At 48.3% G+C, this 24455-nt stretch overlaps 1 protein-coding gene across 1 annotated transcript in view; it reads left to right on the plus strand.

Annotated features, from left to right (window-relative positions):
- Positions 1-24455, plus strand: part of KMT2C (lysine methyltransferase 2C) — a 213577-nt gene that overhangs the window by 80211 nt on the left and 108911 nt on the right. Inside the window, exons 4-7 of the mRNA XM_054593417.1 lie at positions 2978-3178; positions 6317-6465; positions 7411-7520; positions 24071-24233. Coding sequence (XP_054449392.1) covers positions 2978-3178; positions 6317-6465; positions 7411-7520; positions 24071-24233 — 623 coding nt within the window. The remainder of the gene's footprint in view (positions 1-2977; positions 3179-6316; positions 6466-7410; positions 7521-24070; positions 24234-24455) is intronic.

Genomic DNA, 24455 nt, shown 5'->3' on the forward strand with positions numbered 1-24455 from the left:
CAGGGTCCTCGGGCCAGGGCAGGATGTCACCAGGACGCCATTCCTGCCACAAGAAATCACTGAGCATTTATCATTCAGGGCATGGTGGTGGTCACCTGTACACTTATTTCACTTGCAACGTACTCTGTCTTTATTCTTTAAAAAAAAAAAACAGGCCCTGACCAGGGTGGCTCTGTTGGTTGGGCATCTTCCTGCAAAGCGAAAGGTCGCTGGTTTGACTCCTGGGCAGGGCACATGCCTGGGTGGCAGGTTCGGTTCCTGGTCGAGGTGCATACGAGAGGCAACCAATTGATGTTTCTCTCTCACACCGATGTTTCTCTCCCTCTCTTTCTCCCTCCCATCCCCCCACCCCCCAAAAAAGGAAAGAAACAGGACGTTATAATCTCACTGTAATTCAGCGTTGAAGTCTTTTACTTTTGGCTTTATCTGAAAGCCCCCGGGAGCGCTCTGAAATCGCCCATCAGTGAGCAGTCCTGTCTTCTCGAATGCCTGCTTCCCTCTACTTTGCTGCGCCTCCCTGCTTTTCGCGTCTCTTCTGGCTCCTGCTGGGGCGCCCACCTTCGCAGCCCTGGAGTTCTCTGTGGTCCTGCCATTGCCCCGCCCCCAGGGTTGAAGGTCCCTGGCCCCACTCTGCCGGCTCCGCCTGCAGTTGGCCGTCAGTCTTTCCTGTCCCCCCACCAGCCTAAGGCTTTAGTTCCCCGGGAACGGTGGGGAACAGTCTGGGTGGGTCCTTGTGTGTTCCCGTATTGCTGCCGGCCCCTGCCCAGGCCTGTCCCGCGACCGGCACATCCCTGGGGCCCCTCCCCTGTGCATGGGCCCTGGGAGGGCCCCGAATGGATGCCATGCTGCCTGCGGGCCACCGGGGTTTTCTGCCCTCACACCGGCCTCTGGCAGGCTCTCACGCTTTGGGCGAGTCCTTCCCATCCCACGTGTGGGACAGCAGGTGTCCTCTTCTCCGGCTGAGGCTTGTACTCTTCTCTCTCCGGAGGTGCCTGTCATTCAGGCGCAGGGGAGGGGTAGCCCTGCCACTTCCGTGGCTCGGGCGGTGGGGAAAGGGAAAGGGGAGCTCTCGCTGTCAGGAGCCCTTTGGTAGTGAGGGCGGGAGCAGCACTCGCCGCATCCTAGCTCCAAAGCGGAGATCCACGCTCCCCCCAAAGCTAAGCATGACCCTGCGGCGCTGGGCTGCCTCGTTCACCCCCGCACTCTTCCAGCCTTCCCTTGGGCGTCGCGGTGCGAGCGCCTCGCTGGAGACACGTGCGGGAGGCCCGTCGCAGGGGACGCCTCTGAGGCCCGGTAGGGCTAGGAATGATGTCGGTGTGCCTTCACGTTTGAGGGAGGGCTGTGGGTACAAAATGGCATCTTACGATAGTTTCCATCAATACTTTCAAAGTATTGCTTGGTTTTCTGATCGGTGTCGTTGGCGAGGCAGGCATCAGTCTGATTGTCGCTGATCATAGCTGATGTCTGCAGGGAGAGAGATGAGCCCGAAGCAGGCTGTGCTGAGAGAGATGTAAGCGTGGTAGCCGAGAGAACACTGCAGGCAAGGGCGTTATGAAATTAATACGATACTGGCAAAGGATGCTGGGTGTACCTTTTAGGCAAGAAAAAATATTTTTCCTATTTGACTTTACTTTTCTGAAAGTAGACTGCATTTAAGTGTGTGTGTGTGTGTGTGTGTGTGTGTGTGTTGTATCAATAGGAGACACGTTTATCGTTAAATTGAAATAGGTAATACTGGAAAAATGTACATAGGCAACTTTCATAAACAAAAGGAACTTAGTTGAGAGAGACCCACTATGAGTTAAACGTAAGTTTAAAAAACTGCTGTGAGCCCCCTTCTAGTGGCTTGGTGGGGTGCTGCCCGATACATGAATCACTTACTAAACCCAATGAGATCTTCAAATTAAAAAAAAACTAAAAAGGTTGTAGATTATTTCTATCACCTGTTAATGCAAGACTCTACGGCTGTTCATGGGGAAGGTGTGGAAGAGGTGATGGTGGAGACCTCGGTGCCTGAGAAGAAAGATTTGGGTGCAGCTGCCGTAAATGTATTGTTGTTTAAGTGTATTTTTTCCAAGGTTTCACTAAATGTATATTCCATAAGTCTATATTGTTTTTGTACTTTAAGTTTTTAAGATAGTTTCTTTTAAAAAATTAGGAGCTTTTATTGTTTAGAACAATTTTTGGTTTACAGAAACATTGAGCACATGGTACAGAGAATTCCCATTGCCAGCATTCTCCCCACTCAGTCTCCCTGCTCCTTCACACTGTGCATTGGTGCGCTACATTTGTTACAAATGATATACCATTTTGATACATTATTATTAACTGAAGTCCACAGTTCACACTATGGCTCATTACTTGTCTTACCTAGTTTTGTTAAACACACGAGGTCAGGTGTCTGTGTCCGGTCGCCGCATGTCCTGTGACACAGTTTCTCCGCTCTCTGCCTCCTCGCCCCCTCCCCTTCCTGCTGTGCCCTCCCACTGCGCCCAGCGCTGCAGCCCAGGCCAGCGCTCGCTCACGTGTATGCTTGTGTCTCGCTTGTGTCTCGCTGTGTGCGGGTGTGGGTGTATCTTGCATGAAGAACGTTCCATGGGTGGTTAAATCACCGCTTGTCTTATGGAGTGGGTATGCAATCGTATGGCCATTGAACCCTGCCCTCTTCCCCAGTCTTAGCTGTACTTCCCTTACTGTTTTTTAATTCTTTGAGTTTCTTGAATCAGATATAAAAGAAAATTGTGTTTCTAACTATAGACTATACTTTTTTGATTTTGGTATGTTTACTATTTTTTTAAAAATCATGCTGTGGAGAAGAAGAATTGCAAATATATAATTGTTTTGTTCTGCAGATTAAAAGGCTTAGCTTACACTAAAAACACAATATTTAATTTTAAAGCACACGTGACTGTAGTTGTCACTTGAAAAAGTTAAATGAAACTACTCTCTGCTTCTGTCTCCCTTCAATTTCTACCAGTGAACGGCTCTGCGTGTTTTGTTACTGTGGTGAAAAAAGTTCCCTGGGACAAGGAGACCTGCAGCAGTTTAGGGCAGCGCCCGGGCTGGCCCTGCCGTGGAGGAGCCAGCCTTCCCGCCGGAAGGACGCGGACGACAGCAGCGGCGGGGCCTGTGAGAGGACACCGACCGCAGCGCCGCGGAAGCAGAGGGGCCAGAGAAAGTAAGCGGTGGCGGCTCTGCCTGGGCGGGGCGCCGCAGGCCCGCTCACTCACTCCCACTGTGCTGTCTGTGGCCGTGTAAACGGCGGTGCCGCCGAAAGTGTCTCCTGGTCTCAGTGTCCACAGGACGCTTCATGACTCACCATCAACCCAACAAACGCCCCTTTTCTCAGAATTTCTTCCTTATTTTAAAAAAGTGTGTGATCTTAATTGTATACTAACAAAATCAGTGAGATCACAAAAGTTAATTTTAGAAGAAAACTTTCAAGTACATAACATACATGGAAGTACATAATAAAGACTAATGAAGTCTTCCCTTCCCCTAAGTACGTTTTAGAGGTCTGTACGGACGGAGCCAGAGAAACGCGGAACCGCAGAGCCTCCCGGCTGCGGGCTCCCTCGCATGGCCCGGAGCGCGTGGACCTGCCTCGTAAACTCTCCTCACAGCGCAGTGCTGGCCCACTTTCTTTCTAAGTGATAATCACACGCTGAGTGTGCCCCTTCTAATGTGAAAGAAGATGCTTTTTTCTTTTTTAAATGAAACAGTAATTCACTTAGATACTTGTTTAACTATATATTTGTGTTGATATTCATGGTCAGTGTAGTTACCCCAAACTCTTTTCCAATGTGTTTGTTTCCCAAGTTAAAAATCTTTTCATCTGTTGTAGAGTTTGGTTCAAGGCCATCTTCACCTGTGGACTTGGCTTTGGTAGTCGAGGGAACGGAATTTTCTGAGGTCCACTAGAAAGTGTAAAATTAATTTAGCTTGGAAGGCTCCCCAGTGCTGCCCCTCAAGGGTGATGATGTAACCGTGCAAGAGCTCCCCTGGCACGGAGCCGAGCACCGAGGCATTGTTGTGTTGTGCTTGCTGGATTGGCTCCCTCTTTTGGCCTGCTGCCAGCGCCTTGAAGACCTGAAGTAGGAAATGAAACAATCACAGGAGAGAACCTTCTAACAGACTTTATTTAAGGTGGACCAGTTTAAGGGAGTCCCGCAGCACTGCGTTTGGAGTCTTGCTATTGCAAAGGCCACAACTAGGTCAGGGACACGGGCTTCCCCTGTGGGCGAGCAGATCGAAGGCCGGCAGGCGCCCGGCGCCCATCAAGAGTCCACACGCTCAAGGGCTGGACCAGGCTGCGTCTCCTGTCTTCCTGTTCTGCTTTAAGTGATGGCGATTGTGGAAACACCTGTTCTGGGAAATACAGTTGGGCTTCATTTACTCATTTTATAAGCTAAGTTAATTTTTAGTGAAAATCTTTATGAGCTAAGATGATAATTATGTAAAAACAGCCTTGGTTTAATGAAAGCCTTTATACACACTTCGTGCTTACCATGTTATTAAGTCATGATAACAAGCCAGTTAATGGACCTTAGGAATGAAGTGCATTTATAAAATTTGGAAATCATTTAGGGGTAAACAATTAATTTAGCTTGGTAATGATTTTAAATATTTACAGAATATGTTACTAATGGACTATAAGCCAGATAAACAGCTGGTTTTTTTTTTCCCTTCAATTTGTAAGGGAGGTTTTAAAATAGTTTTCCCTTTTGGTTTGCTAAATATAAGAATCTATAATCAAGGATTCATTTCTCCTTTCCTTCTGTTCTAGACTTAAAATTTGGGGGGGGCATGTATTTCAGCGGGCTTCTCTCGCCGTGCTTCTCTGAGTAGGGCGGCCGCCAGCAGCGCGTTGCTGGTGTGGCGCCCACGCACAGGCGGGGGACCTGATCTGGGCGGGCCCGACCGCGCTGCCTGTCAGGGCCTGGTTTATGGCAGACGGGGTCGCCGGCCCCCTGGGTTTTCCTCCCGCCCGCCCCCCCCACCCCGCCCCCACCAGATGCTGGTGCACAGGCAGTGTGTCCGTGCGCTCTGTTAGTCTTTATGGGCGCGCTTATATCTCCCCCCATAAAATGCCAGTGATTAATACGGAAGAAGGGATTTGTAGGGATGGAGATCACCCTTATAGGAGTTTGTTCTCCTTTTACTGTGGGCATTCAGAAACATGAGAATTTAGAATTAGCATAGCATGCCAAACGTTCTAGAAAAGTTAACCCTGCATTTCTAATGCTGAACATAAAAGTATTGGTTATTTCTCCGTGGTTTGATATTTGCATGTGCTCATTGAAATAGGTTAACCCCCCTTTTCTTTCAGCAATCCCAGGTGTGAAACAGTTTAGTGCCTGGGCTCCTGTGCTGCTTCCCTCTTAGTAGGAATCCGGGCAAACACCCAGCAGGCAGGAGCGCCGCGAGCTGCGACCCATGTCCCGCAGGGGCCCGATCTGGGAGGGTGACGGGGTCGTGCTGCGGTACCAGGGGAAGACTGAGGTTTTACTGCCCGCCATCTGCTTTCCCCATATTTCACGTTTGAATGCAATAGCAGTCACTGTTTACACATTTATCTCCATTAATAGTTGAGGTTTAAGGGCCTCGAAGGTCTGAAACCTATCCAGTGTTCGCTTTACACTGTAGTTTCCGCTGCTGTGCGACCTTCCTCACCCTGGGCCCTTGGTAGCTACCTCGCCTTCCTGCTTTAGTTCTGAGTTGAGGTGTGCGGTCTCGGCGGCGGGCACTTGCACTGTCCTGTCACTGACCGGCTGTCGGTGGGGCCTGGAAGCCCAGCGCCCCGCCCCGCCCCGCCCCCGCGGCCTCCCTCTCGGCCCTCAGCAGCAGCTTCTCCCCTGGGCAGCGCCCTTCCTGACCTCACAGCAGCCGCCGGCTCTGCTGTGGCAGTCCTCACTTAGCAAAAAGCAAATTTAAATTTCTGATGTGATCAGATTGGGTCTTAGAAGCATTTAAGTAAGGCCTAAGAGAATATTCATTTTATGTGATAAAATATGGATTCTGCTTAGAGTATTAGAGTGCCAATTTTTAAAAAAATTATAGAATGGCAAAATTTGCGACTAATTTTCACACTGTTTACAGATTTTGGAGACTTTTTTTAGTTGCTTACACGATACAATGTAGTGATCCAGTTTCACATTTTACTATGACTAATAACAGATGTGTTCTAAAGTTGTTTTATGACAGCTTATGCCTAGTAAATTAAAATATATCTGGCAGTATGTTGTATTCAAGTTGTTACAAAATGAGACATTTTCTGTCCTTCTCACCTCACATCCTTTTTATTTGTTCTCCCCAGAGAGCGGCCGTCTTCACAGAACGCAGTGTCCTACGTCAGCGTCAGCACGCAGACCGCTTCCGAGGACCAGGCCGGGAGGGTCTGGGACGAGCTCGGCCTGGTCGGCCTGCCGGATGCCGTTGACGTCCAAGCCTTATTTGATCCCACAGGTAGGAGCCGCCCTTTGTCCTGGCTGCCTGTTGATTCCGTAGGCATTTTAATATTCGTGAATTAACACCTTCGTAGGAAGTGCCCTTCATCTGGAAATAGTTATGATCGCATTGTAACAAACGGCATCATTTAGGTAAAATAAACAGTCTAATTATTTACCATCAGCCCAGGGCCAACCGGGGCTGGGGGCTTTTCTAAGCCTTTGCACGTACGTTTGTGTTGGCAGCAGCGCCACGGCGGCCTGACGGGTGCAGGGAGATGGAGTTGTAAAGCGTCTGTGGGAACCTGGGGCACGTGGCCGTCTGGGTCTCTAGTGCGGGCTGAGGGGCGGTAGTCCTTGGCGGCGTGGCCCCCCTTTAGGACCGAAGAGCATCGCCCACCCGAGGCGTGCTGCCGGGGCTCTGGGCGGAGGTGCGTCCCCAGCAGACGGCCGCTGGCAGTCGGCGGCGGTCCGGCGCCCTGGCCGGGGGCTCTAACCGCAGAGCGGTCCTGGGTGGCGGGCGCAGCAGCGCAGAGCGGGGCCTGTCGCTCAGTAGCCGTGTGCGCTCTGTCGCTAAGTGCGGAGCAACATCCGCCATTTAGAAAGGCTGCTTTATGTGTAAGGTTCCAAATAAAATATCTTATAGTAATACTTGAATAAAATGACTAAAAACTAATTTTTTTTTTTGTTGGAGAAATAGTTACTAATTCAGTGATTCTCGTTCTTTTGAGCTCGTCGGGATCACCTGCGGGGCTTGCTACACCGATTTCTGGCTCCACTGCAAGGGTTTTGTTCAGCGGGTTTGGGCTGTGACTGACATTATGCCTCTCTGACAGGTTCCCGGATGACGCTGGCCGAGTTTTGAGGGGGGCTGCCGCAGCGCCCCCGTGGGGGCTGCGCCGTGCCTCGGTGGTGGTCTGTGCTCCCTGGTGCTCATTTGCTCCTTTCGCTTTAACCATCCTAGGCACGTGTTGGGCTCATCACCGCTGTGTGGAGTGGTCGCTGGGAGTGGGCCAGATGGAAGAACCGTTGTTAGTGAACGTGGACAAAGCTGTTGTCTCAGGGAGCACAGAAGTAAGTAGAAGAAACAGACATTTAAGCGCAGCTTTATAACAATTACTGTAGTCAGCATAGAGGCTCACTTGTAAGAATTCTTTATTAAATGATTTCTATAATGGAAAACCCCTCAAAATAGGAAATTAATTTGTATCCAAGAGTTGTTTGTTCAAACCACTGGACCATAATATGTTATGTGGTAAATGTAACTTTTTAAAGTAAATATTTTACATTTAAATGAGAAATTTAAATTTTTAGAAATGAGACTAACTGTACTTATACATCCATGTGGCTACTTTGTAAGACAAAACCATTTGATGAAAATTTAACCTGAGAGACAAGATTTGACAGTTGTTTAGACCACAGTGGACTAGTTCTGTTTGATATTTTAAAAACTGATTCAAGTGCTCCTTCTCAGCTAAGTTGGCAGTTCAGCTCACCCTTTTGGCACTGTCCCCAAGTAACATCACGTCCGTACTCCGCCGCCTTCAAGGGCGTTCCCTGAAACAAGCAGGGAAATAAACGCAGTGCTCGCCCCTGCTCTAAAGGCAGCAAGGCCTGGGAGGGAGAGCCGCCCTTCCGAAGGAACGTCAGAAATGGGAATTTTAACCACAGCAATTATATGTATGGTGTGTGAGAGCTTGGAAGTTCTATAGTGAAAACGTTCAAAAGTGTAGCTGAGAGAAGGACTTAGATTCAAGTAGTTATTCAATTATTATATCATTAGTTTAACCCAGATTATCAAAATGATGCCATTTACATGGATAAGTAACTCTCGCCTCAAGCTTAGTTGTGTAAGAGTGCTTGTTTTGGAAATGTGGCATCACATTCAGAGCTTATGTTATCAGAGTTTGAGCAATATACTGCCTAATAGTCAGTTCCACTGTCTGAACGTACTTAGGCGGCCAGATGAAGACCATGATGGATCGGTGAGGGTTATTTTTCCTGCGCAGTAATTCAGGAGGAGTTTGGGGTCACTTCGTGACATTGCGCAGCACAGGCGCATCTCAGACCGTTGCGGGGCTGGCTCTGCGTCCCGGCCCCTGCGTTAAAGCCCGGAGCCCGTTAAAGCCTGGAGCCCAGGGAAGGGAACTGGAATCGTGCTGGTGGAGGGCCTGGCCTTCAGTTTGTAGAAAACTCAGGATCTGTGAAGCCAGTGAAGTAAGGTCTGCCTGTATGATGGGAAAAGCAATGAGCAAGGGCTAAACAGAACTTCTTGATGTTGGATTGGAATCGGAGGAATCGGTGTGAACTCTTTATTAGATATACAAATGCGGAAATAGAGGCCTGTGCATATACCTGAGCTAGTGTGTACACGTATAGCTCCTGGCTCTGTGTGCTAAGAGGGGAGGTAAAGGAGAGCCTGCCTCTCCCTGTCCATTTTGGACAGAAGATACCAGTCTTGTTCTTCAAATGCATACTGAGTAACATTTGAGTGGAACTGAGAGGTCAAGGCTATGCCCTCCCCCTGACAGAGGCCTCAGGCAGGCCGGTGGGGCCTGCATTCCTTCCCCTCCCCATCCCTTCCCTTCCTGGGGCGAGAGTGTGGGGCGGGCCAGCTCTGGGAGTGGGTGGGGGCCGAGAGGAGGGGCGGGCAGCTGGGCGGGGAGAGGGCCCTGCGACCTGGCCCGCCCGGCAGCGGGGCAGTCCCAGCCGGGCAGGGCAGGGGCAGTGTCCTGTGTCTGTTGCTGTTTCTACCGTTCTCTGTCTGTTTTGTTTTTCCCCGTTATCAGATAGGCCCAGGGTGGACCAGTTAGCTAGAACTTTTAAAACTTGTCCTCCTCTAAGAAAAGAAGAGTTTGTCTCATTGACACAAATCTAAACACATAAGTTTGTTGATGAAGCTGTGGGGAATGGTCGTTCTTATGCTTTTGCTGGTGGGAATGCAAATTGGACAGATTTTCTGAGGGGAAGTTTGATGGTACCTAACAAGCTATCTATGCACTTGTCTTGTGACCTTTCTTGGAATCTATACTGAAAAGATGCCTGCAATAATACAGAATAGTCATGCTATTAAAAGTTACAAAATATTGAAAACAACCTAAATGACTATACACAATAGAATGGTCGAATAAACTATGGTACGATTTGCACAGTGGAATGTGGGGCAGCTGAAAAAACAGTGAGGGACAGCAAAGAGCTGTCCCTAAATAAGCTATTACAGCCATCTAGGACAAGGGACAGAAAGGAATAGCAAACTTTACACTTGGAGGGAGGGAAGAAAGAGCCAGGCCTAAGGACATGGAAAACTATTCCTTGACGGGTCACCTGTGAAGCTGTAGACGGAGCGGTGCACACGCGCGCTCATGCAGTGAGCACGAGAGCGCCTCGCAGGGGCGCGGCCACAGTTCTGGAACCACTCCAGGTGTGTGTTGTAAGTGAACAAATTAGTAAGTGGGTGGTAGACAGTGAGAACTCGGTTTCCCACTGCCAGAGAGAGGAGCCACAGGTGAGTGAGGAAAGGCTGACGTGGATTTTGTGCTATTGGAGTGGGATCAGAGGGGTTGATGTAAACTCGGGGTTTTTAACGTCCACACAGACAGGTACTGAACACCGACATGCGTGCACGCAAGTCGGTGCGCGTCCATGCGTTTCTTAGCGGTCGGCGGGGAGGGGCGGGCAGCCCACCCCGTGCCCAGACCGCAGCTGCTTACCCCGCTCTCCCCAAGAAGCGCAGTGGTCCCTGGTGCCGGGAAAATGAGGTCCCTGGAAAGGAGTAGGCGCTCCGGCGATGGGACTCACTGAGCGCGCAGGGCCACCCAGCCGCCTTCCTGAGCGCTCCCTGGAGCAAAGGCAGGAGCTGATCAGGTTCGGCTTCTGCCCTCAGTGACGCGCGGGTCCCCACTGACACAAACAGCTGTTGGGTTGGCCAGAGTCCCTATCTTTTATTCCATAAAATAAAAGACGCCTTTTCCGTTTTCACCAGTCACTTTATTGACTTGAGTCTTTTGAGCCCGTTGGCTTTCCCGCATGGTGGAACGTGCACTGTTCTCAGTGTCTTGAGTCAGTCGCTGTCACCTTCAGCTGGTCCGCCCGACGGTGGAGCACGTTCAATGGAAACCTCCCGCGTGAAACGTTGCAAAACCACTTTAGATGCATTCTGTCAGTCACAGCACCTTCTCCACACGCAGCACAAATCTTTTCTTGCATCTCAGTTGCGTTTTTTTTTTACCTTTCTTTAAATAATAAAGCTTAATAAGCCAAAAATGTTATTTTCTTCTATCTTCAGTATTAAAATGGCTACAGAAAAATCCACCAGTTTTGATATTCTTAAGAGCACGCTGATATGGCAGCTGTCCACAATACAATCTAACAAAATTGTTTTGAGTGAAGTGAAAGACGACGTAGCGCTCCTGGAGCCTGGAACTTTTTGGCCACCCCAACGAATGGCACAGGGCAGTCACACCGCTCCTTCGCCCAGCATTCTTCAGTGACGTCCCACGTCATTCAGAGAGTAGAAGCCAGTCCTAATGAACGGACAGGGCTCTGTGACCCTCACAGACCCCTCCCCCAACAAGGACTGACATCCCAGGCATCACCCGGTGTCCTTCCTCCCCTCGCCCACTTGCTTCAGCCGCGCGGACCCCCGCGGTGGTCCTCAGGCACACCAGATGGCAGCCCGCCTCGGGGCCTGTGTGGTGCCGCCGCCTCTGTGGTGGTCCTCGGTCCACGGGGGGCTTGCTCCCTTGCTTCCGTTAGGGACTTACTCAGACTGCCTCTTAGTGAGGGCTTTGCTGGGCTCCCTCTTGAAAATTTCCAGTGCCGCCTCTCCCACAGCACCCTGGTTTGTTGTTTCTCCTTCGCACGTACCGCCATCTGACGCAGTGTGTGCTTACTTACTAGTCGGGCTTCTGTCTCCACACGGGAAGGATAGTGGCCTTTTGGCGGGGTCTTCTTCTGTTCCCTCATTCCCCAAGAAGCATTTGTGGCCCAAAAGAATAGCACTAAAGATCATTTGTAGAATCATTTGTAGTTACAAGTAAGAAGCCCAGAGTCCAGAGTATTAAGAGAAGGTCAGTCACCTGTGTGGTTCCTTAATGCAGGTTTATAAATTTATAACCGTCCCCCAAAATCACATTAATTAAGACAGTAAATTTCTACAGGTCTGCGTAAGTGATGGGGAGGGAGGGTTGGTGACCATGGAAAATCTTTTAACATCTCAAAGGCTCCCTGGGGCAGAACATGTAAAAGTGCTGTTGAGTTTAGAGTTCATTTTTATCTTCCCAAAAGGCAGATGTTCCAAATGTTGCCTCTCATTATTATGACACGCGACTGAATATATTGTGGTACTTTGTCTGCCTCTTCAAGACAAATATAAGAGCAACAGTGGAACATAGTGACTTTTCAAAGAAGTGTGCTGGGGTTGAGCATTTCAAAAATGGGTATTGGGAACTATTTCTCTTGACATTTTATTGTCATAAACCATGGAAGTTTATAAAAAACAAAAAAACTTCTTGTATTTGTCTTCAAAGTTTTGGACATGGAATTTCCTTATTTGTGTAAAATATTTTTTAAAGTTTTAGTATACTTTAAACCCAGTTGTTAAAAAGGAAAAAGTACTTTCTGACTAAAAACGGTGAAAATTGACTAAATTCTGGTAATTTTGGTTGGGATTGAAAGATGATTGTGGTAACGATGCACTCCTTTTTCCGAGCTCCTTAATTTTGTTTGGACTCCTCCCCCCTTTTTAAAAACACGTGATAGCTGTTGAAATGAAGAGGCCTCTCAGTCTAAGGAGGAGGGGATCGAGGTCCAGAGCTCAGACGCGCTCTCCACTTCCTGACCGTGCAAGTCTTCTCCGAGAAGCTCCTGCGCTCACACCCTTCCCGTGCCTTCTCTTTGCCTCGCGGCTCTCTCCTTTCTGTCCCCTTCTAATGTGTGCAAATTGACACTGTCTGAGTCTGTATTTCTTTGGTCCTCCAGCTGGGGCTGTAAGGGCGCGGATAATTATCTGTTGGGGTTTATCATTTCATCCCGAGCATCTGGCAGAGAGCACCTGGAACAGAGTCACTGGCTGACTCTTCGTTGCACTGGCCTTTGCCAGTGAAGGGCGGTGCTGAGGGCACTCGTGCGCCAGGAGAGGAGGGCGCTGCTGCCACCTCGTGGCTGCTGCCAGGCGTCCTCAGAGCCCCAGCAGCCTCCCGCAGCAAAGAGCTGGCTACCAGCGCAGAACGCGGAGCGCTGAGGCCGAGCAGTCCTGGTGTAACTCATAAGCCTGGTCCTCTTCTCCGGTGACTGTGTTTAATGCAGTTCCCTCAGTTGTTAAGTGGCCTTCTTTATCAGGTAGCACCGTTCTTCTGGAAGTCGCCCCAGACTGCTGCTCAGTTTTTCCAGGGGGACCGTTCATCTTTTGCTCTGTGGAAGAATATGCTAAGCTGTAAGCCTGTGTTTCCGGGAAGGCAACGGTGTTCCCCCTTTTAATTTCCTCTTTGGAGCCTTGGGGCGCTACCAACATCCAGGAACTCTAGGCAGCTTGTGTATGACCAAGGGAAGAGTCTAGCTCTTCATGCTGCAGATGTTCGGTCGTTGGTGGACCTGACGCCCCTCGTTCCTGCCCCTCCCAAAAGAAATAGCTCATCGACCTGCAGCGCAAATTTCTGTACTTCTAACTCGTTCTGAATTGAATGTGGTGTCTTAACTCTATAAACAAGACATTAAGAAGTTACTTATATCGCCTCCCTTAGTACCGCCACCACCAACCCATGCTGGAATTCCGACATAGCATGCTGGTTCTGTCCCGGGTCTCTGTGTGTAAAGCCAACTTAGTTCTGTGAGAAGAGTTGTAAGGTTTTTATATTTTGGTTTCTTTTCATAGACTGCAAAAGGGAACAAAAATAGCTCTTCTATCATAAGATGGCAGCATACATTGAGAATGGAAATAAGCAGTATAATGCAACTGTGATTTTAAACACAACATACAGGACAAGTCCCTCTCTCTACACTTCTCTAACCTCCTGAAAGTAGGTTTAAGTAAGATTTAAAATACTGGCCTTCATCTTTATGGAAGATGATTTACAAGTACCTATTTTATCAGTAATGCTGGCTAATCCTGTTTTATTTAGAATATAATCCTAGTGATTTGTAATGTAAATTTTAAAAATATTGTCAAAGGATATATTCTTCACACTCTGCCATGGTTTTTAGTTGGAAGGGCTCCCGTTCCCAGGGCCTGTCCTGGTGTCCACAGGACAGCCTCTGGGGCGGGGGCGCCCAGGACGGCCCCCGGGACCCTGAGCCCTGGCTGCGGCCGAGACTGCTGCAGTGGCCGGGACAGCACGGGCGAGGGAGGGTCTCGGTGGGCAGGCCGTCGGCAGACCCCGGGGTCTCCCAGGTCAGGCTTCTGGGGGGCCTCCCCGCCTGAGTGCGCACCCGGAGCGCCCCCTCCCCCCGCCCTGGGAGTGCAGCTGCGCATCGAGCTCCTCCAGGTCTTCGTCGGAGCCAGAGGGGAAGCCACAGGGTCAGCACTTGTAGACTGGGCACAGAGGGCTGCGCTCCCGCTCGCTGGGGTGAGGGCCCTCCCGAGACCCCATTCCCAAAGACAAGCTGTGCGGCCCTTCCTGAGGAGGGCCGTCTTTGGCCGATAGCCGTGACCCTTTTGCTCAGCACTGACGTTGGATTGTGTCCCGACGTCAATATGTGAATATTCTCTCTGCAGGACTAGAGTAGGTGCTTTCTAGTGTACGGCATGGACGTACTCTCTGTGGTAGAGAGGCGGTAATAAGTGCGGTAGTGGTTATGTAAAAGGACTTGGATCAGAGGAGACACGTTGACAGAGACACGGGTGACTGTAACAGAAAAATCCTTATTTAACTCTGAGGTCTTCTCTGTCCGATGTTAATACATCCACTCCGGCTTTCTTTTGACCAGTGTGAACATGGGACACATTATTCCATCCCTTTATTCTAACCTATTTGTGTCTTCACATTTAATGTGCATTTCTTGTAGGCACTGGTTTTGCTTTGTAAAATCTAACTGGCAGTCTCTGTTTTTACTTGGAGCACCTAGGGTGTGGGCGTTTGAGGTAGTTAAGTCACCCTGCTGTGTTCTCGCTTCCTTGTTTATCTCTGTCTTTTGTTTCCTTTCACCTGCATTTTTTTGGATTGAGCAGTTTTTTATGTTTTCGTTTGATCTCCTTTGTTGGCTTATTAGGTATAACTCTTTGTATTATTTTGTCCGTTCCTGTAGGCTTTACAGTTTACATCTTTCACTTAACACCATCTACCTTCAAGTGGTATTATATAGTTTCATACTTCTGTTTCCTTGCATTTTCCCCTCCTGGACTCTGTGCTATTGCTTTTGTGCATTTGATTTTTACATATGTTGTACACTCCATATGATTGTTATTGTTGATTAACAATACCTTCCAATGAGATTTGAATAATAATAAAATACATGTATCTGTGTAGTTACCGCTTTGGTGCTCATCATTCTTCTGTGTATCGTTTACCTGGTTCCGTTTTCTTTCTGCCTGAAGGGTACTGCAGGCCTGCAGGTGATGACTGTTTTCAGCATTTCAGAAATGCCTTTATTGCCCCTTCATTTTTGAAAGCTATTTTTGCTAGATACAAAATTCCAGTTGATGTCTCCCCCAGGACTTTAAAGATGTGCTGCAGCCTTCTTGCTTGCATGATTTCAGATATACAATCTGGTGTCAACCTTATCTTTGTTCTTCTGTATGTAACATGTCTTTCTGTGTTTTTTTTTTAAATTTATTTTTTCAGTTACAGTTGACGATAGTTTCAGGTGCACAGCATAGTGATTAGACACCTATATACCTTACAAAGTTAGCCCCCCAACCCCGAGCAGGTCAGTGCCCACCTGCCCCCATGCGTGGCCGTTGCAGCGCTGTCCACTGCATCTCCTGTGCTGCCCTTCGCGTCCCTGTGGCTACTGTGCTGCCCAGCCCGTCAGCCCGCCACCCCCCACCCCCGCCCACCGGCCAGCAGCCGTCCATTTGCTCTCTGTGCCTCTGCGTTTGTTTCTGCGTGGCACGCCTTTTCATCTGGAGAAGCGCAATGTTGGATCGCTGACGTGGGACAGTTTGATTCTTTGGCGTTGATGTCCTCTTCCTGTGTCTTGTGCTTGTGGTTCGGTGCGTTTCCGGGATCTGTGAGTATTTAGTTCTCACCGTTAGGAAGTGGTCGGCAGCTATTCCTTCGAATGTTTTTCTGTCCCTTCTCTCTCCTTTCTTCTGGGTGCTCCAGTTACCTAATGTTAGGCCATTTGAAGTTGTCTCACTTCTCACTAATGCTTTTTCTTTTTCATTTTTTAAGATTCTTTTATTCTCCTTGTGCTTAATTTTAGGTAATTTCTGCCTGTATGTCTTCGAGTTCACTAACCTTTTCTTCTGTAGTTACCTTGGTGTGTTCTGACCAAGGGTCACACCTGCTTGATGCCTCAGGGTGATGCTCTAACCCAAGGAGCCGCCCTGCCAAGGCCCTTTGTGATCCGTCTTCGGAGGTCTGACGCAGTTTGATGTAAAGCAGTGCGCCTCCCTTTGCGATGGGGTGTGTCGTATTGACTGTTGTAAAGAATGCCTGAGCTGTGAGGCCTGGGGAGTGGGGACCGTCCTGAACTCGCATGGGCGTCACATGCCGAGTGAAGGCCACCAGGAAGCTGGGAAAGCCCCTGCTCCAGAGGGTCCGTCCCGCGTCCCAGCAGCGCAGCCGTTCCTTTTTCTCCTGGTACGGACACCTAACACACTACACAGGAGCGGGGGCTTCCTGCGTCACACTGCTGTCGTTGCCGCGTTAGATGGCCAAGCATGAAACTTAGTATGTTGGGGACACCGTAGCTGTGGAGAGTGCAGTGTATGTCAGCACGGCCCGATGGAGCATTTGTCACACTCTTCCAGCTCACGGGAAGTTACTGATCAGAAAGAATAGTAAATTAAAATGGACTCATCACAGCAGACATTCTTCGCAAAGGCCACCGCCAAGCAAGTTTCTCAGGGGCCCACGCACTCACCAAGCAAGGGGGCCGCTTGTCCCCCGCGGGTTAATCAAGTCACGTAGACTAGCAGTCGAAGAAACGTGTGCACAGAAAATAAACTTTTTAATGATTAGCCTTCCAGTAAGAATAGTTGTTGAAAGCTGAGAACAGCCCTGGTCAGTGTGGCTCAGCTGGAGCACTGTCCTGTAAGTCCGAAGGTTGCGCATTCGGTCCCCAGTCAGGGCGCGTGCGAGAGGCGACGAGGATGTCTCTCTCACATCGCCGTTTCTCGCCCTGTCTCTCCCCTTCCCTTCCGCCCCTCTAAAATCAGTGAGCATGTCTTCGGGTGAGGATTAAAAAAAAAAGCTTGAGAATTTTAAAAAAAGTTGAGGAACATTGTGAGCGATATCAATAGTCATTTAAAAAACAAGGCCAGTGATTTCTGTTTGGGTTTTCTAGGCCCTTGATGGTCAGTAGGTGGCACCGAGCTGCCCAGTTACTGTTTATTCTGGGAGGCAGTGCAGAGGTTCACGTGACCGAAGGGCTAGTCTTTATGGTCTGCGTGAAGCAACTACAGAGGAAACATATTTTCAAAGAAGCTGAGAAAACACTAATTCAGTACCACCTGAAATGGAATCTGCTCCTATGTGTTACAGTTTAACAGTGTTAAAAATTGGTGTGGAACCAGGAAAGGGAATGGAGGTTTCTTTCTAACCTAATTTTTTGAGTATTTTGAATCATGACAAGATGTTCTATTTTGTTGATTGAAATGATGATGTTGGCTTCTTTTCCCTTTGTTTCATCAATGACTCAAGTCCATCTCCCTGAATGAATGAATGTTTCTCCGTTTTCTTAGGATAACATCGTGAGGCTTTGAGCGATATCACACACACACATTTTAAATATGTATAATTTTCATCAGTTAAATCGTTGTTTCCTGGTGAAACAGTTTTCCAGCTCCCGCCTGTGTCATCCTGGAAGTCTGCCCCTTAGAGAGTGTTCCTCTGTGTGTTCCTTCGTGTGGACTTTTTAGTGGTTGCTGTAGTGATTCCATTGTGCACGTGTGGGTTGTCATAGCCTGTGTGTGGTTGGTGTCTTCGTTTTATTAGGTCTCGGGATGTTGAGAAACCTTAGCGCCCTTTATATTCCTTGGCGTCCTCTGTTTATAGTTATATATCTTACATGTTTCCCGTATATACATTGAGATCCACATCAGACAATGTAAAAATCTTGCTTCAGTGGCTAAACATAACTTAGGAAATTCAAGAGGAAAGGAGAGTCTGTTGCTGTGACTCACATTTTCCTCACTCTTGTGTTCGTTCTTTATGTTTCAAGCTTCCTTCTTTTTGTCATTTTTCTTTTTGGTTTAGGAACTTTCCTAACTATTCTTTTAGGGGAGTCTTCCTTCATTTGAGTGTTTCTGGTTGCCCTTTTATTCCTATGGGATGTTCCTTTTTGGGTAGAGAATTCTGTGTTGACACTTCATTCTTTCACTGTTGAAAAATGCCGTGTCGCTGCCCTCTGACCTCTGTGGTGTGAGATGAGAGGGCTCCTCTCCTCCGATTGTCCTCCCCCGCGGGGTGAGGCGGCGTTTCTCTTCTGTCAAGACTTCAGCAGTGAGTGTTTAGTTTTCAGAAGTTTGTTGATGTGTCTTAGCATGGAGTTTGGTGGGGGGCATGTCCTCTTTGGATTTGCTCAATTTTTTGAATCTGTAGGTTTTCCAGAGGTGGAGAATGTTCACCATGATTTCTTCAAACGCTCGCCCAGCCGCGCCCTTCCCCCCTCCCCGCCCTTCCCCCGCCCCCGTGGCAGGAGGTCGTTTGCCGCCGTCACGCGGTCCCCTCGCTGTTGGCCGTCGTTTTCCCGGTCCCGGTTCTCACACGTCCAGGGTAGGCAGTCTCTCTGCCCCGCTGCCAAGTCCCAGCCCTGAGTGCTTTATTAGTTTTTTAGAGTATTTTTGAGTAAACTTTCCATTTGTTTCTCTTATGTCTTTGCTAAGACTGTTTTCTTTGCTGAAACTTTTTCTTTATTTGCTTCAAGCGTGTTCATAATTTCTTGTTGAAGTTTTATAATGCGTTTTATGCACTTTATAATCCCATGGAGATTTTTCTGATTCTTGTTGAGTTGTTTTTTCTGTGGAAGCCTGTACATTTTGAGTGTTGTGTTATGAAACTGTTTATTTAAACCCCCTTTTAGCATCTCTTACCTGAAGCTGGGCTTTGGGGCACAAAGAACAAAAGGGGCGGCCCCGTGGTGTGACCCCCAGGTGAGCGTGGGGGCACTCAGCGAATGCCTGGCGGGGCGACACCTCGCCTGCGCTGCCCCCGCCTGGCATGGGAGGTGCCTGCCTTCTGCGTGGCCCTGCACAGTGGTGGAGAGTCCAACTCTCTGTCAGGCATCCCTGCCACCAGCTCGAGGCGGAGGGGACACAGCCCTCTCACTGCCCTCGGTGGGTGTTCAGTTCTGGGCTCCCCGCCTTTTCCCCGCTGACACGGAGGGGCAGGTGTGGTTGGTGAGCGCGGCCTGGCCGCGCACCCTGCCTGGGGCACATCGAGCCTCTCCCCACAGCCTTTGCCTGGGGGTGTGGGGCTTGGGCTCCTCCTGCGGTGTCATCCTTGGCCACTGGCCAGTGTCCCGGTGTCTGTCCTTGGGTCCCTTTGGGCCCTGCGGCTGGGTGCTGTTAGTGAGTCTGGGTTGCCCTCCTCCGGCGCCTCTGCGTACGCAGGAATCGGAAAGCGGGCCGCGGAGTGTGCCCTGTGGGCCCCTCTGTGCCCGAGGTCCTCGCCGGTCTGCCGCCTCCGCTGCCTGTTAGCACCGTCCGTGTTGTCTGTGAGTCACGGCCAACGCTGCTGGCCGTCCGCGGTGTGAAGTACGGGGACAGGGAGGCTCCTCCGTTTGTCTGGAAGTAGGAGTGTGCGTTCAGGAGGAATGCGTTTTCTTCTTTTTCCTACTGTAGAATTGTACACCGGCAGGTTTCTATTCTCTCAGCATTTAACTGATATTCCTGCGTGGTTTCCTGTCTTCCATTGTTTCTGACGAGAAGTCAGGTGTCAGTAGCATTGTTAGTTCTGTGTACACAGTGTTTCGATGTTCTCTGGGTGCCTTCGGGTTCTCTCTCTATCTCCGGTTTTCAGCAGTCTGAGTAGGATGTACCTAAGGCGTGATTTTCTCTGAACACTTCCTGCTTGGGGTTTTCTTGAGCCTCTTGAAACTGTAAGTTGATTTCCCCCCCACCCTCACCAAATTTGTGAAAAGTTGGACCTTTATTTCTTATCTTTTCTGTCCCGTTGCTCCATGTCCTCTGAAATTGCAGCCACATGTACCTTACTGCATTTGGTACTGTCCCACAGGCTACCGGGATTCTGCTAATTTCTTTTTCAATAATTTTACTTTCAGTTCCTTTGAATGGATAAATGATTCACTTATTTTTGAGGTCATTCACCATTTCTTTTATATATATATTTATTTATATGTATATTTATATATTTATTTATATGTGTTTTTATATATGTATTTCAATTTTTCCTTAGTGATTTTTAGAGAGAGAGAGGCGAAGGGACAGAGAGAGAAACACCAGTCTGTTGTTGCACTTATTCACGCATTCATTGGTTGATCCTTGTACGTGCCCTGACTGGGGATCGAACCTGCATCCCTGGCATATCGGGACAATGCTCTTAACCAACTGAGTGACCTGTCCAGGGCTGGCCATTTTGTTTATAGTATCCAATACCTTGTTAAACTCACTGAAATTTTTATTTATTACTATAATTTCTCATTGTAGAATTTTCAGTGGTTTTTGTAATTTTCAGGTTTCTTCTGTTACCCTGCTCCTGGACATTTGATATTACTTTTTTTCTTGTGGGTCCCATTGTTTGGTTCCCCCACCCCCGGCGTCTCAGCACATTTAATTGCCTGCTGAGCATGTAGGTCATTAGGTTATGGTTACAGGATACTACTGTCTCGTTTTGTTCACTATCAAGTTTTTCCCTGGGAGGCTCTGGACTTGCACTCCCAACGACGCCGTCCCCGTCGCCTGCACCATGGGAAGCCTGCTCCGTGTGTTCAGCACTTTAGCTGTCCTTCCTTAGTTTCTCTGTGAGTGTCCATTTCAGGGGTGTATCAAGAGATGTGTGAGTTTATTCACATTGCGGGGCGCTCTCTTCTGAGCTCACTCCTTTCAGGGGTTCCCTGCAGTTTCATCCTTCCTGCCGTTGTTGACCTGATCTTGTAGTTTGAGATCTAGTACCACTCTGCCCTGGAAATGTCCTCAGCTGAAAACCTGGTTAACAGATCTTCGCCAGGGGTGCGGCTTCCTTTCCAGGGTCACACGTCCTTCCACCCCAGCCTGCTTTTGGTTATTCACAGGTGACTTCAAGTAATGAGGTTTTATTTTATTCAGATTTTACAAATTTTATCTTCAAGAGCATTATTCTGATACTAGCCTCTCTTTGTCCAATTAATAAATATTTTCCCCATGTGTTACTGTTTTATCAAGATATACTTTACATAATTCACCCCTCCTAAGGCTACAGTCGAGCACGTTTTGGGAAATGTGCGGTCATGCCCCTGCTGTCACCATCAGGGACAGGCTTCCCTTCACCCCCAGGGGTCCCCTCGGACCCTCGGAGGTCAGCCCTCTGCTCTGCAGCTCCTGGCAGCCACGGACCTGTTCCTCTTCTGTCGCTTGGCATTTTCTACACAGATTCATGGAACTGTGCAGCATGTACTTAGCATAATGGTTATTCACCAGGCGACAGCTTGTTCTTGGCTCCTCTTTATAAAGCCGCTGTGAACATGGACACGACAGGGAGCATCTTCGTGTTTCTCATGTAAATCAGGAGGATGGGCATTGCTTGTTTGTTTGAGAGTGCATGTTTAACTTTGGGAAACAGTTTCACAGTTTCTCCAGAAGCGCCCATGTACTCCTCCATGGAGAGTTTCGCTCGCTCTCCATTGCGCCGGCGCCGGCTGCCGTCTGTGTGTCTAAACGTGGGCCGTCCCGCTTCAGCGATGTCTCCTCGTGGGCTTGACGGTGCTTTCCGGTGGCTGCGACTGCGCGGCTCATGGACTGACTTGCCAGTGCGCGTCTCTAGGGGAGTGTCTGTCCCAGTCTTCGCCCGGTCCCCTCTCCCAGTGACCTGTCTTACTGCGGAGTTGCAAGAGGTCTTTGTATATTCTCCATAGAACTCATTTATTAGAGATGTATTTTGCAACTATTTTTGATTAGACTGTGTTCTTAGACTAATGCCAAAAGATATTATAATACTTTCTCTTCCTCTCCTCGATTTTTAATGATTAAAAAAAGTGGGGAAAATGCTATTTCGGAGTTTTAAATATTGATTCAAATGAGTTGTTTAGTTGATGTACTATTTAAGAGCTGTTTACCTTACCTTCTTTCCTTCTCCAAATGTTAATTAGCTTTTTAATTTTTACCTATTTATGATCTGCTTGATTTCTAATATGTGGTTTATGGGAGTGCTGATGTTAGGGAAGTTTCCTGTGGACATTTATCCTTTGATATTTCCTACAATTTTACAAATACCTTTTATTTGGTTCAAAAAAGATATATTCCAGCCTATATGTAAAGTATACATTTTCTTTCGATGCCAAATGCCTTTCAGTGACTCTGTAATTTTAACAGATGGGTTTGAGGCATTCACTTAAAAGCAGTTTGTATTTTATTTCCTTCCTTTATTCCCTGATATCATTATGTGTTATTATAAATTAGTATGTTGAATACATTCCAGGACTTATAGTAGTTAAGCTAATGTCATATAATATTTTCCATTGCAAATGTGATTTAGAGAACATGTTGATGTTTCTAAAAAGATACAGACACTGGGAAAAGGATCAATTTAAATTATTTTGTTTCCTTATTATGCACTTAAGTAAAAGTCTTTATATTTTACTTGCCAGAATCATTTTTAGTGCAAAATGCTTCTGTACAACTTGGCATATGCTATAAAAGTAACAAAGATTCTAGATTTTAAGAGTTTGGCATAAATTATTATATATTAATGAGTTAATAGAAACACTTTTCAGTGATCAATTGGACTTGGAACTGCACTTTCCTGCCTTAACATTTTCTTGGCCTTTTCATTTTGACTCAAGGACACTCAGACTAATGTTGTTAATTCTGCGTTCTGTTACTATTGCTCAGTTACCTTGGTAGGTTTTAAACTAAATATATATCCAGTTTAGAAAAAGTTGCTTATTACACTTTATCAATAAAGGCAATAACGCTCTTAAGTACAAAAAAAGGACTGAAATGTGTAGCAGTGTGTGGATTCGTGACTTCACATGGGACTCACGCGCTGCAGACAGACCCAGCGCTCACAGGGCCCTTAGGAGCCGTGGCGGTCTGCCGGCCGCTCTCGAAGGCGAGGAGCCCCCCCGTGAGGCCTGGTGCGTTCTTACACTGGCTCACGGCAGGGCGCCTGGGCACACGAGCAAGGGTTTGCTGGCACGTGCCTGCGCCTGTGGCTTTACACATGCACTGGTGAAATGTAGAGCCAGCACTTCGCCTGTGAAGGTGCTCACGGTGACGTTAGCAGCCCCTTCTGTCTGCGAGGCTCGGTTCGACCGCGTGTTGTTGTCGCGGTTGGCTTTTGGTGTCCCAGCGGTGCTGTCTGTGAGCTGCACTCATGCGAGAGTCCCCAGAGCAACACCCACTTGGGGTGCACAAAAGCAGCCTTCCGGTCGGCAGCGTGCCCGGCGCTGCAGAAGCAAGGGTAGGACAGCCCCTTGCCTCTGCTCAGGGATCCTGGAGCGGGATGAGGAAAAATGGAAGTCACCTAACAGGGACGGCCAGGCCCCTCTACACGGAGGCCACCCAGCAAAAGCTCCACGGGGAGAGTGACATCCGGACGGGCGTGGGAGGCTAGCAAGACTTCACCCATGGCTCAGGGGGGTGGTAAGTGGGGGTCGCAGGGCCCGGCAGGTGGTCTGGACTGGCTCCTTCACACCGGTGCCCTCGCCTGACCCCATGGATCAGGTGGTGGGGGGAGGGGTTTGTTTCTTCGCTTTTGTCACTTGGACGAGCTCGAAGCAGATTGAAGTGGATGGTGGGAAAGGAGAGGAGATGCTCATGACCTAATTTTCTTCACATTCCCAGCATTTACGAAGAACCTCAAAACTAATTACAATGACGTGTGTAGGTCTGGTGTCTTTGACGATATAGTTGTCTTTCATTAACTTACTCTATGATTGGCTAGTTTACTTCATATTGATTATTAGGGAAGGTGATATAGTAAGACATTTTATAAATACTATATATTCATTTTATTTGTTTGTTGATGGGATTTAAACACTGTTCAAATAACTGTAAACAGGAAACCCACCTTTTTAACCATATTATTGATTTCCTAAAAAATTTAGTTGTACGTTTTGATGACATTAGTAGAAAAAAGTGAAATGCTAACTTTGTAAACGTGAATGGAAGGATGACACTGTGTTATACGAAGCATGAACCGAGGACCTTAGGTTTTTTTATTTTTAGTGAGTCCTTTATTTGATATCCTGCTGATTCAAATAGTTTTTCTAGTGATGTGTAAAGATTTCTAATACCTCCCTAGCCCTGTACTTGAATACTCCTCTCCCGGTTTTATAAAGAACTGCCTTTCCCTCCTGCCCTGCAGCGATGTGCATTTTGTAAGCACCTTGGAGCCACTGTCAAATGCTGTGAAGAGAAATGCGCCCGGAGGTACCACTACCCTTGTGCCGTGGGGGCCGGCACCTTCCAGGACGCCGGCCGCTTCCTCCTCCTCTGCCCAGAGCACGCCGACCAGGCTCCCGAGAGATGTGAGTTTTCCGCAGACACGCTCTTGCCCGTTATCAGCGCGCTCGCCTGCCAGGGCCAATGTCCTGAGTTCCCAAAGCGTTATTCCACTTGCATTAAAAGGTGATATTATATAATCTTGATATTCTGAGGGATCTTTGCCAGAGGTCCTTGGGGGAAATCTCACCAACAGTGTCATTGAAGTTGAATCCAAAAAGTTATGTCCTCAGAAATACAAATGTAAT

This window comes from Pteronotus mesoamericanus, unplaced genomic scaffold (genome assembly GCF_021234165.1).
Source record: "Pteronotus mesoamericanus isolate MK-2021 breed Mesoamerican mustached bat unplaced genomic scaffold, CSHL_Meso_final scaffold_409, whole genome shotgun sequence".
NCBI lineage: Eukaryota > Metazoa > Chordata > Mammalia > Chiroptera > Mormoopidae > Pteronotus > Pteronotus mesoamericanus.